At 44.4% G+C, this 13,728-nt stretch overlaps 1 protein-coding gene across 1 annotated transcript; it reads left to right on the top strand.

Moving 5' to 3' along the window:
* The first annotated feature begins 4,509 nt into the window (after positions 1-4,509).
* Positions 4,510-6,069, top strand: MRPL17 (mitochondrial ribosomal protein L17). The gene is made up of 3 exons (XM_019632478.1): positions 4,510-4,757; positions 5,075-5,143; positions 5,504-6,069. The coding sequence occupies exons 1-3, from the start codon at positions 4,584-4,586 to the stop codon at positions 5,777-5,779; spliced, it is 519 nt and encodes a 172-aa protein (XP_019488023.1). The 5' UTR covers positions 4,510-4,583; the 3' UTR covers positions 5,780-6,069.
* Positions 6,070-13,728: the final 7,659 nt, after the last annotated feature.

The raw sequence follows: 13,728 nt of genomic DNA on the forward strand, positions 1-13,728 counted from the left end.
CATGAGTCAGAGTCCTCTGACCTTGAAGGACCTTATAATCTCCACAGCAGGCAGTTCACTCACTAATACAAGGAAATGAAGCAGGGAGGGGAAAGAACACCACAGGAAGAAAGCCAAGTTGGAAACAGCTAGCCATCATTTCCAGAGGAAAACATTATCATAGAGGGTTATGCTGATTTCTATCCAAACTCCATGACCCTCTACAGCCCAGGATCTCCCCAACTTCAGTTGCACATAGATCAGGAACTTATTCTCCTAAACTCAACTGCTTACAAGGTTGCTTGCTTCCATTTAGGATATGTTTGATTTATTGTCATCTTCAATATTCTAGTGATTCTAATTGTGGAAAACTCATTTTAACTGAGCCTAATATAATCACAAATCCATCTGATACCAGACACAGGCTCTGTCTCTGCCCAGTCCTTCTCAGAACATTGGATCCAGAGATGTTTTAAGACCCTGACCTGAGAGTAAAAAATATATATATCAAGAAAGAGCCAGTCCCTATACTTCGAGATCTTTATGATTCTAGGCATTGAACCAAAAGCTGGCTTGAGGTCCAATTGGCAAATGCTTCCCATGCTCCCCTAAATCCCTGACTGGACACCTGCTGAGCTTCCTGTGCTGGTTCCCAGGACTTTGCTTCATGGAGGCTTCAGCAGAATAAGATGCAGTCATTCAGGGTAAAGGAAAAGGCTTGGTTCTCTACTTAACCACCCTCCTGGCACTGAACATGTAGGCTTTCCACACCAGGCAATGCTCCAATTCTCTGCAGACACCAACTGGGTGTCCTAGAGTTCGATTCTAACACTACCTGGAGTTAGCGCAAACCCATAGGTTAAGGGCTCAGTTCCCCACTTCAAACACCAATTGCAAGGCCCAGGTTGTCAGCTGTGCCTCTAACCAACTGGCTATAAACTGGGGGTTGCCAAGATCCACTCCTCAAGCTTGATTATTTGCTAAACAGCAGGAAAGTGCTTTACTCACTGTTACAGATTTATATAAAGGATACAACTCAGGAACAGCTAAATGGGAGATGCACAGGGCAAGGTATGTGGGAAGGGACGCAGAGTTTCTGTGCTCTCCCTGGACATGCTAAACCTCCCAGCACCTCAGTGTGTTCATCAACCCAGAAACTCCCCAAACCCTGTTGTTTAGGGTTTTTATGGAAGCATGATTGATTAAATCATTGGTCATTGATTATGTCATCTCCTATATCTCCCGTGGAGGCAGGACAGGGGGAGTGCTGAAATCTCCACCCTCTAATCACCCTAATCACATGGTTAATTTCTCTGGTAACCAGGCCCCATCCGCCAAAAGTCACCACATTAGCATAACTCAGGGATGGTTGAAGTGGACTTTTTATGAATCACAACAAATGCTCCCTTATCCCTATCACTGAGGATATTCCAAGGGTTTTTGATGCCCTGTGCCAGGAACCAGGATGTAAGATGGCTTATTGTATCACATCACACAGGGGTTCTCTGCAGTAGTATGGGCAGGTTCAACTCCCTTCTCCCAGCAGAAGCTATGAAACTTTATGTTTAACACTTTTCAACAGGCTAGGATCTTTCTTCTTCAGCTGCCTCCCAGACTTTGCTTGGGGCCACTTTCCTCCCTCTGCCCAACTAACCATAGTCAGTGCCAACACCTCCTCAGAGGGTTGATCTACACTCTCATCAGAGTTACTCCAAGTCTTGGCTCACCCAGAACACTCACATCCATCTGAGCACCTTCCCTGAGGACTCAGCTGGACACTCAAGGCCACTGGGTTCCAAGGGTTGGGAGGTAGGAGCATTCTGCCTCAATGCAAGCATAAGGAGGTGAACCACCTGTGTGGAATTTTAAAATTATAATAAAACTGGCCGGCTGGGTGATATAGTTGGTTAAGAACATGAGCTCTGAGCAACAGGGTCACCGGTTCGATTCCCTCATGGGCCAGTGAGCTGCACCCGAGCTAAGCTGCCGTTGAGCTGCCAAAGGGCAGCCAGATGGCTCAGCTGGTGACAGCACGTGATCTTAACAACACAGTTGCCGGTTTGACTCTTCCATGGGATGGTGGGCTGTACTCCCCCGCAACTAGATTGAGAGCGGCGATTGGACTTGGAGCTGAGCTCGTGCCCTCCACAAATAAGACTGTAGGACAACAACTTGACCTGGAGCTAATGGGTCCTGGAAAAACACAATGTTCCCCTTCTCCAACTCCCCAACACTGTTCCCTTCCCCAATTTCCCAATACAATCTTTAAAAAAAAAAAATGTAATAAAACTAAGTCAATCTTATTCTTATCACCTTGTATAACAATGCTAACAGTGTTAGTGATACAATAGCCCTCACACAAAAATATTTTTTTTGTCTAAGTTCTAAACAATTGCTAAAAGTTATCACTTTTTAACACTAATCCACTAAAAATATTTTATGCTACATGGGAGTTAATTTGAAGAATTATCAGTTACATAGTAAAATTCAGCCACATTAGCTTTCATAGCAAATTAATAAGAATTTATGATCTTTTAAGTTCACTTCAGGTGCATTTTGTGACTCCAACCCTTGCAGTAGAACATAGCTCTGCTTTCAAAGCAGTAAATTTAAAATAAACAATCTTAGTTGTATGAGACTTTTCTGGTTTATCTTTTTATACTGAGGTAAAGTTTCAGATGAGGTCAGACACAAAAATCTCTGCAAACAGCCAAAATAAGCCTTGACCAACATACAGTAAAACAAGGTTTCATATTATTCCTTGAACACCAGCCCACAGAAACTCTGGAGAAAGCCATTAACTATGCAACAACAAAATGTAAAAAAAAAATTGACATAAAAAAACAATCAAATTTTGAATACTGCCAGAAGACAACAGGTGATGGTCTTATGTGGCAAGGGAGGGAGGAAGGGAGAGAGGGGAGAAAGGACGATGTTTGATGCTGTACATTTTCACCAAGTCAGCATTCCTTCTAAAGCAATGGATCAAATAACATCAGTGTCAATGCTCGTTGTCTCCAACTTTTGCAGATCTTCACAAGTTTTACCAATAGAAATTTATGATGAATTTTCAATTGTGGAGATCACTGAAAGCTGCAAGAAGGATCCCAAGGAAACAAGACCTGGTATTGTAATTTCTGGAATTTATTGTGAAGTGTGATTTGTATAAATCTCTGCCAACATATCCATGTTTAAGACCTTTCCTAATTATTTGTTATCTGTTGCTTCAAATGAGAAAAACTTTTCAAAATTAACAAGTGTTCTCTGATCACCTACCAGTGAAGACAGGGTGACCAATCTAAGTGTCTTATCTACTGAACGTGAAGACGAGTGTATTACTTTCCTAGTGCTTCTGTGACAAAGTGTCACAAACGGGGCAGCTTAAAAGAAATTATTGTCTCATAGTTCCGATGTACTGGCAGGGTCATACATTCTTCGAAGGATCTAATGAAGAATCTGCTCCTTGCCTTCCTCTTAGCTTCCAGTGTTTGCCAGAAATTCCTGACAATCCTTGGCTTGAAACTGCATGACGCCCATCTCTGCCTTCTTGATCGCATGGCGTTCTCCCTGTGTGTCTGTCTTCACATGGTTGTCTTCACTCTGAGTGTCTGTCTCTCCACTTGAGTTCTTCTTTTCAGGACACCAGTCATTTGGATGAGATGCCCACCCTACTCCCGAATGACCTCATCTTAACTAAGTGTGCCTGTAATGACCCTATTTCCAAATGAGGCCATATTCTGCGGTACTGGAGGTAAGACGGAGGAGGTGGGGTGGGGTTAGAGCTTAACAACTCCTTGGGAGGGGGATAAACCAAAATTCAACCTACAAGGAGGAATTTTCACAAATTCTTTGCAAACTTGCAGACATTACGGCTCCAAAACTTCAAGTACAATGTTACTGTATGTTACTTTAACACATAAATGCGTATGTTTTCTCCCTCTAAAAAAAATACACTGTTGCAATTTAAAAGTATCCATCACTTTTTCTTTGACTGCTGTATTTTTTTAATTTAACTGGGATGATTATATGTACTAACCTCAACAAAAGAAATTTTTCACTATCTGCGTTTCTTTTCTAAACATTGTTATTATTCATTTCATTTCACCATTATTACTGAAAATAATTTTGTCAAAATGACGCACTCGCATTTGTCACACCCGCCGGCACCCCACCGCTCAGAGCCAGGCAAAGCCACCAGCCTCCAGGAGCGCGACCCCTCCAGGCGCCCCTCCCCAGAGATGCTCACTTTCCCAGCAGGCTGCGCAGCGAGGCTTCCCATCGCCTACAGGCCACAAGACGACTGACGCAACACAAGAGGACCCCGACAGACGGTTCCTCCCACACTAGAGGGCGCCTCGTTCCCTGACTCCACAGGGTGCTCTCTCGCTGCCTGAAGCCCGCCCAGCTCGCCTCCTCTGAAGAGGCCAACACCCTTTCTCCGCCCTCCCCGCGGTTGCCAACGAGGCAGGCTCTGATGCTCATGCGCAAACACGTCCACCACGCACCTAAGTACAGCGCATGCGTCCTCTCTTCTCCACCTCTCCGCGCAGCCTCCCTTGGAGTTTCCAGTTCCGGCTTCACGGGGGCGGGGAGAAGTAAGGAACATGAGGCTGTCAGTCGCCGCCGCCATCTCTCATGGCCGTGTATTCCGCCGCCTGGGCCTTGGTCCAGAGTCCCGCATCCACTTGTTGCGGAACTTGCTTACGGGACTAGTGCGACACGAACGCATAGAGGCGTCATGGGCGCGCGTGGACGAGATGAGGGGTTACGCTGAGAAGGTGAGAGGAGGGGTCACGCAAAGTGGGTGCGGGGCGGGACGCTCTGGTCCACCACGCGGGTCTGGGTGAGGGGGCGGGGTCCGGCTGGACTTGAGGAAGGAGTGACACCGCCCTGGTCGCCCTGCCTGAAGTCTGAATCCCCCACTACCCAGAGCTGAGCCCACTCCTCCCGCCCCTCAAGTGGGAGACTGGTTAGGGCTGCGGGGTTAGGGGTGGCGTGAAATAAAGCGAAGTTTTGCTAGGGGAATGAATTAGAAGAGTAAGATTGGCGCCTCGTTTCTTGCTCGGGTTGCATCAGCGATGTTATGTCCTCACAGCTCATCGACTATGGGAAGCTGGGAGACACAAACGAACGAGCCATGCGCATGGCCGACTTCTGGCTCACAGTGAGTGCATACTATCTACTGTCTGCCACCCAAATTTCATCCTTTGCTCCCTGAGTGGGAGAGAGTTAGAGAGAAGGCGACTGGGCAGAATTAAGCGAAGGCACTCACTTATAGACAAATGTGAACTAAATTAGAAACAAATACCTTAAATTGTTGGATTTGATGTGAATCTGAATCTGCATATATGCCTGTAACTGACCCCACCAAAGTAATTTTGTTACTTTGACCATACCACATTAGAGGGTGACGGGGTGTGTGTGTACATGTACATGTATGTACCCAACTTTTAGGTGTGCTGAAAGCTAAATGTCTCTGCAGTGGTGCCTGACTGTTCTCTCCTGGACGACTCTCCCCTTCTAGGAGAAAGACTTGATCCCAAAGCTGTTTCAAGTACTGGCCCCTCGGTACCAAGGTCAGAATGGGGGCTACACGAGAATGCTGCAGATCCCAAATCGGAACAAGCAGGATCGGGCCAAGATGGCAGTGATCGAGTATAAAGGGAACTGCCTCCCACCCCTGCCCCTGCCTCGCAGAGACAGCAACCTTACACTCCTCAACCAGCTACTTCAGGGGCTGCGGCAGGACCAGGAAGCAAGCATCCGCACCTCCCACACAGCTCAAACACCACGGATTTAACTGGAGCTAAAGGGTGTGTGGCCCTCATCAGTGCCCTCGATCATAGGCCTTTGCAGCTCTTTTAATCGCTAAGAAGAACTAGAGCTAGAGTAGTGAAACAGACAGTCGTAATGGAGCCCAGAACCTCTGGGGAGCCAGATAACCCTCTTTGCACAATAGATAAAATTCCTTGTATAAATATATGTAAACTGATTTTTTTTTCTCCCTTTGGGATTTCTGAGAATAAGAACTATCCAAATGCTCAAGTCTCCATGGGATAGTAAATTCACAGCATATGTTTCTGACTCTTAGATCTGGATTTTGTTTGGATAGACAGTTTTGTTTTTCTTAATGCCAGTTTATATAGGCATGAATCCTATAATTCCAAAATGGCCCCAAAAGTTGACTGCGTTTTGACATTAGCATAGAGACTGAGCCCCTGGAATTTCATAGAGAAAGATTAGTTCCTGACAGGAGCCGGAGAACAAACATCTAGAAGTGAATCCTCCATAATGATCTGGTACCCTGAGCACCTTCAAGGAACACTACAATCATTCTGTTTCTAAGCAGGATGACATATTCCCCTCATGTGCTCCCCTCCAGTCCTGAATGGGCCTCAGAGGAGAAGACCTCAGAACTCAGATGTTCTGCCATCCTGGCCAAGGGAGTAGAATCATTCAGCACAGGATGTGAGACTCCAGAATTAGCTCCTTCCTCTTGGGGTAGGAGTTGGGGTGGGGGGAAGAGTGAAGGGAAGAGTTGAAGTTGGAGGAGGATTAGGAAGGTAAACCTCGGAATTTCCTGGAAGTTGTTTATTGTTGTCAAATCTGGGCCTCTCTGGGAACTCAGAAAAGGGAAATCTGGCTTTGAAATGGCCAGAGTATGTGAGCAGTGGGAAGCCAAACTGGGCCCAGCCAAGCTGCCCTTCCCTCGAGGCTCAGAGGCTTGACTAGGGTGGTAGTCATAGGAAGACTCGGTGCTGTCATCCCAGCCGAAACTTTTAATAGCCTGATAGTCCTCGTGGACTTGACAGTTCCCGTATCCCTAATATAGTGGAAAGAAGAGATTTTATCTTAGGCTGGACCTTCAGATTGTATTGGGCCCACCAAACCCATCCGTTGTCTGAGATAAGGGTGAAGGTGGAGAGGTCACTGGTCTAGCAGAATGATGCCACCTTCAGTGACAGAGGTATTCTGGTACTATTGCACTGCAGCTGCTGTAGTCTGACACTCATCTATTCCCAGTAGGGTTCTCCGTCTCTCCTCCTGCTCCAATTTGTCATGTTATTATCAGAAAGCTCTTTCTGACATTACATTTCAAGTGACATTGTAGATATTCAAAGCACTTATTGAATAAATCTACAACTCTGAATGCTACCAAAAAAAACTCCATCCCCTACCTGTCTTGACATGAACATTCACCTCGGCTAGATAACTTGAAGCACTTTCCTTAAACTTAAAACCACATCTTTAAGCATTGGTAATAGGTGAGTTAGGGCTGACTCATAGCTGTTCCTCTTACCCCAGGAATGTACCCACTTTGGAGCTTTCAGTAATTCCCTGAGTGCTTATTAAGCATCTGCTAGAACCCAGCATCAATTTAGGCTCTTAGAGATAAAATCTTTATCAAAGTGTTTGCCATATGTTGAAGCCCTGGGAGATACTAGGGGTACGTACACAGATGAGAAGAAACCTCTGCCTTCAAGGAGCTCAATCTAATGGCCCACTCCCAATGCACAGTAGTTCAAAGGACACTTTACTATTTCGGCACCCCCTTTAATAATTTGGCCCAAATAAGAGTACATGAATCCTAGAACTTACTAAAGACTCAGGGATAACACGGGAAATAACACTATAGGTTTTCCTACTCTGGCCTGTAAATGATAACTTTTCCCAGTAGTTGTTAGAATATGTCTATATAGGCACCTCTTTAACAAATTGCAAATCCCCAAGAGAAGGGCCTAGATGCACTGGAATTCCCTCGCTACTTTGAGAGTTTTTCTGTGTCAAGATCTAGTTCTTCACTGCAAGGTTGACTGTTATGCCCACTCCTTTAAAAAATAACAAATGAACTCTAGCCTCAACAGATCAGTGATACAGTACAGGCCCAATATCCAGAGGAGACAAGACTACAAAAGCCAGTGACTCATCTAATTAACAAGTCATGTGGAGTTTATTTCCATAATGTTTCTGAAATCTGCAATCACCTCTCCCCCTCGTCTGAAATTCAAGACGTCTATCCTGGATTACTGCAACAGCCTCCTAACTTGCCTTCCTCCCCAGTATAGCCAGAGTAATAGAAATCTGATTATCTAAATTCTCTGCTTGATGAACTCCAGTGGCTCCACCTTTCCTGTAAGAAAAGAGTCCAGATTACTTACCATAACTCTCCTTAGTGACTAGGCATCCGCTCACTACTCAAGCTCCTTCCCTTGCCTCTTGTTTTTTGTTTGTTTGTTTTTATTTTTTAGCGGAACCATCCTGCCACCTGTTGGCCGCTCAGCAGCAGCTCAGCTCAGGCCGGGAATTGAACTGCTGTTGCTCAGAGCTCACACTCTTGAGTGAGCTCTTAACCAACTGAGCCATTCGGCTGGCTCCTTCCCTTGCCTCTTAATTTTATGCTCCAGAAGCATGGAAGTCCTTATTTTGACTGTTTCCCTATGCACAGCCCCCTTACCACCTTTTGTTGATGCAGTCTCTTACCACTGAGAACCCTCTTCCCACATTTACCTACCTAAGGTACACAGACTTTTGGCATCTTCTGGGTGGCTCCCCTGACCATCCACACACCTAAGTTCATTACTTTGTGAACGTAGGTGTACTACAGTGTTTCCATAATCCACTGAATTGACCACATGGTATTACAGTTCCCTGCAGTGGACTGGTTCCCAAACACCCATCCCAGATTACTCTAAAGGAGTCAGTATTTCCATCCCCTTGCTATTGATTATGGTTCAGTGATGGACAGACCTAAACTTATTTAATTCAGGCAGTGAGAATCCAGGCTCTACTCCGCTGGATAAGAGTAAATTAGCATATTATTCTGAGTGCTACGGGGACCTGGCTTTAGGCTGAAGATGACACTGAAGGGCAGATCAGAACAACTAAAAGGAACTACATAGTAACCAGTGGTTCTTCCCATTTGAGTTGGGTTTTCTGTTCATTGCTACAACAAGTAATCTGATATATTAATTTGTACTGTTGAACCTTTAGTGTTTCTCAAAAAATTTTTACTGTGACCCACAGATCAAAAAACATTTTAGCTCAGAACACAATATTCACGTACATATATAATTGAAACTAAAGCATCACAAAACCTTTACAAATATGCAGCACACTAATATTTTCTACTTTTATCTAGTTCACTTTTCTTAAATGCTGGTCCCAATTCACTAAGTTGATTTTACACCTCACTAATGGATTACAACCTACTCCAAAAAAACACTGACCTCAACCAGCATTAATTATAGTGATTCACCGTTGACTTTGCAGATAAAATCCAGACTTATATCATGACACAAACCTCCTATGGCCTGGTCTCAGCTACCTCAGTATCATCTACCCTTATCTGCTTCCAGCCTACATAGGACACTGCTTGTTTTCTGAATATATTATACCTTTGTGCAGGACGTTGCCTCTACTATAACGCTTTACTCTGTTTTAAGTTACCTCCTACTTGTCATTCAAAACTCTGCTCAGAAGTCAGTTTTTGAGGCCTTCTCCAAACTCCACCCTCCAAATGGGGCTGTCCATTTCTGTGTGCAGTTGCAGTCCTCAGGACATACACCTTTCAAAGCATCCATCACACTTGGGCCGGCCGAGTGGCGCGATGGTTAAGAACTGGCTTGGGATGCCAGAGGGCCCCGTTTCGGATCCCACATATGAGGGCCAGTGACACTGCTCTCCACAGCTAAGATGCTGAACAACAGCTCAACCTGGAGCTGGGCAGTTGTGAGTCGCCGGTGATGGCATAGGCTGCAGCCCCTGTGGCAGTGGGCTGCCATGGGCAGTGGGTTGCCATGGGCTACTGTAGCTAGCAGCCAGCATGAGCGGCCAGCAGCCGCAGTAAGCGGCCGTCCAGAAGCCGGCGACTGATCTGCCTCGCCCGGGAAGAGCGCAATGATGGTGCCAACTTGGGCCAGTGAAGCAACGTCCTCCACAACTGGACTGAAGAACAAAACGACAGCAACTTGTCTGTTCCCCTTCCCCCAATTCCCCAGCACTGTTCCCATCCCCCAATTCCCCAATTAAAAAAAAAAAAAAAAAAAGCATCCATCACACTAAACTACAATTGCCGGTCTGTATGACTGATTCCCTTCACTCAGCTGAGTTCCTGAAGCCAGGAATTGGGAATCCTTCTGGTTACCTTTATTCCTACCAAAGGACCTCATCATAATGGGTGCTCAGTATATGTTTATTAAATGAGTAACATACATGTTGTCCATGACACATTCAGCTGTCTGGCTGAGCTTTACAAAACTAACATGGTACCGTGTGCAGGAATAGTGCTAAGCTACACCGCTGAGTGTACCAAGGCTAAAGACATGGGCTTCTTCCTCTCCAGGCACTTAAGTGCGCATAATGACTGTCAAAAATGTAAGCAGTATCTAATTTATTAACCACACATTTCATATTCCAGTTTCCTAAAATCTTTCTTACTAACTTACAAAAAGTACCTATCTATTTTCCAAGACTTAGCCAAAAGCTGATGTGTCTTTTGTGAAGTATTCACTGAATTCCCAAGCAAAGCTAAGTACTTTTCCAGTGGTCCAGTTTCACACTGTACATCCTTCATTGCAGCAAAGGCACAATTACGTTGTTTGGTACCCTTTACTAGATAGTGAACTCCTTGAAGTTAGGAGACATATCTAATTCACTATCATGACATCCAGTAGAGAACATAGGTCAAAATAGGCATCTAAAAACATCTATTGACTGCAATCAACACGTATAAAGTCCTTAGCCTAGCTTAGCATTTAAAACTAACTCCTCCCTTCCCCAGTTTCCTCTTACTTCATCTGAAAAAGAACTTCCTGTAATGCTGATTTCCCATTGTTCACTACTGGATAAATGTCTGTTACCCTTAAGGCTTTCCTCTTCATGCCCTTAAATACTTGGGCATATTGTAATTCATGTCTCTGACTGGAACATGAATTTGGTAGTTATACTTGAGATTCTCTAATAATAGAAATGTCCTATGTGTCTATGTTTTGAGGAAAGGAGTTTAAACTTTTCTGACATTTTGCATTATGTTCCACAATGTATATGTTTGTTACAACTTAAATATTGTACATCAAACACACACACAAACTTCTATCAAAATTGATGCTCTAGGAAGTTGAGCCTTGTTTACAATGTAGCTTCACAAAAACCTTGGCACATTGTCACATAGCCCAGCATGGGAAGCAGAGCCTTAAAGTTTTACTGCTGTTCACTTCAAGATGAAAATACAAAAGCTGTACCTATGGATGTCACAGAAAACTTAATGCCATTGTCCTAACTTAATTTCTAACTGCTTTTCCTTAAAATTGTCTCAGAAACTTTCTACAATTTTTTTTTAACCCCTAAGGATAAAAGGTAAAATAGTTCAGTTTTATATGAGCTGAGTTTGAGATGCCGGGGAACATCTGGAGTTTGAGAAAGAGTTCTTCGCTGGGAGAACAGATTTGGGAGTTGTCAGCAATTAAAGCTAAGGAAATGGATGGGAGTGACTCAGGGTATATGTAGAGGAAAAGGAGGCTGAAGTCAGATAGTAGGGGACAGGATATAGAACCTATAAAGGAGACTGAGAAATTGCCTTCTAAAAGGAAAGAGAACCTGCAAAATTCATCACAGTACCTCTTACAGTGTCTTCCTTGTGCATAGGAAGCACTCAAAAAATAATTATCAAATATATTCAGCAAGTATATTCCTCCATTCAAAGCACTGTGAGAATACAGGGATGACTTTCCAAGGGCCCAACAAACCAATTGGAGGGCTAGACCCTAAACAAACATATACAACATAGTAAGACAGGAAGTATGAAAGTGGTGCACTCAGGCTTACTGGAGTACCAAGAAAAGAGGAGCTCAATGAAGAACTTTAGAGAAGCAAAGCTAGGGCTGCACCTTGAAGAATGAGCAGGTATTCATCAAGCGTGGGGGAGAAGTCAGAGAAGAGGGCATTCCAGGCAGCAAGAGCTACAGGTATAAGTGCACTGAGTTATGAAACAGTATGTGGTGGCCGAGAAATTCCAAGTAAGTAATTGGTACAGCTGGGATTTAGTATTCGAGGACGAAGTGGAGGAAATGAAGCAGGAAAGCTAGGCCAGCTCAGGTTACAAAGGGCCCTGTAAGACATGATAAAGTGCTTGGATTTTATCCTGAAGACCAGGGGAAGCCACTGAAGGATTTTTAAATGATGAGAAAAGGATCAGATTTGCATTTCAGAAAGATCATTATTGCATCAGACTGGAAAACGGGTTAGAGGGATAAGACTAGAAGCAAAGAAACCGAATAGGTGGCTGGTTAAAGAATCCAAGGTGAGTTGATTGATTGAAGACCAGACTAGGACAGAGGAAAGGGAGATGGATGCTGACAGATCAGGCAGCGATAGAAGAGATAGAATACACTAGACATTGTGTGTGACCACATGAGGTAGAGGAAGAAGAGTCAAGGATGATACCAAGTTTCTACATGGGCAGCTGGGTAGGGTAATTCCCTTCACAGAACCATTCCAGTAACAGAATATAAGAGGAGGAGCAGATCTGAGACTACTGTGACAAACTTTGTTTAAAAAAACTATTCATGTTAAGGAGCTATCTCGTGAACAGAAAATATATGTAACAGTGTTGTGAGCTCAGGATATATGTAACCTAGCAATACAGATGTGAGAGTCTCTCTCTCTCTCTCTCTCTCTCACACACACACACACACACACACACACACACACACACACGGGAATGGAAGCAATTGGCAATTCGATTAGATGAGATTTCCAACAAATAATACAGAGTAAGAAAAAGAAGGCCTAGGATAGAGCCAACATTCAAGGCCAGACAGAGAAAGAGAAACCTTCAGAGGACAGTAAAAAGAAGGACTACAACTAGAACAGTGGTGTCTAAAAATCCAGGGGAAGAGGATGTCAAAAACATCTATTTGTGACTTTCTCCCTCAGTAGATTGTGAATTCTTGGGGGCAGACACTAGATAATTTTTGAATTCTCAGACCCTAGTGTTGGCCAGGCTCCAGAGTAGTAGTTTAATAAGTATCTTGGCCACGGGACACAGGTCAACAGTGAATACCCTAATCCCCCTTTATAACAGGCTGGGTGGTTCACACGGGGCTGATTGAGGATGGAGGTGGGGAAAGACAGCTTCATCACACATTTAGTGAAGTCTTAGGCCCAGAGTCTTGTACATCCCAAGACCTGCTACCGCCCCATTTATGTGCTTACCCTATCCATGGGCATGCCCCATTCAAGACTCTGGCCCCAGAGTTCTTTATTGTTCTCTCCTCCTGAAACCCATCTCTCCAGTCCACTCTGTTTACGAGGCCATTCACCCTTTCAGGACCAGATCTGCTTTACCTCTGCAGCTTTACCCTCCAGAATCTCACTCTGTAAACCCACCTTCTTGCCTGTGGCTCTCTCTCATCTCCTCGTACACATATTAAACTTTCAACCTTAAAGGACTAGAGAGTTCTTTGAACTCTCTCTTTTCTCCCTGTGTGAACCAGGCCTTTCTTCCTTTTCAACTGTCCTGGATGTCATGATCCAACACTTCATCCATTCTCAAGGCAGTCCCTATTCAATCCCATGTCTTCCTCTTCCACCCACTTACTAATCACCAAATTTCTCTACTCCTGTGCTGTCATCACTGAGAGCTCCTGGGAACAAAAACTATCACACAACCATTGGAATTGGAATCAGCAGGGCTAAGCCCTGAACACAACTCAGTTGGCCTGGATTGTTTAATCCTGTCATCTCTTTGAC

Source organism: Hipposideros armiger, unplaced genomic scaffold, assembly GCF_001890085.2.
Source record: "Hipposideros armiger isolate ML-2016 unplaced genomic scaffold, ASM189008v1 scaffold_1146, whole genome shotgun sequence".
In the NCBI taxonomy this organism is placed as follows: Eukaryota; Metazoa; Chordata; class Mammalia; order Chiroptera; family Hipposideridae; genus Hipposideros; species Hipposideros armiger.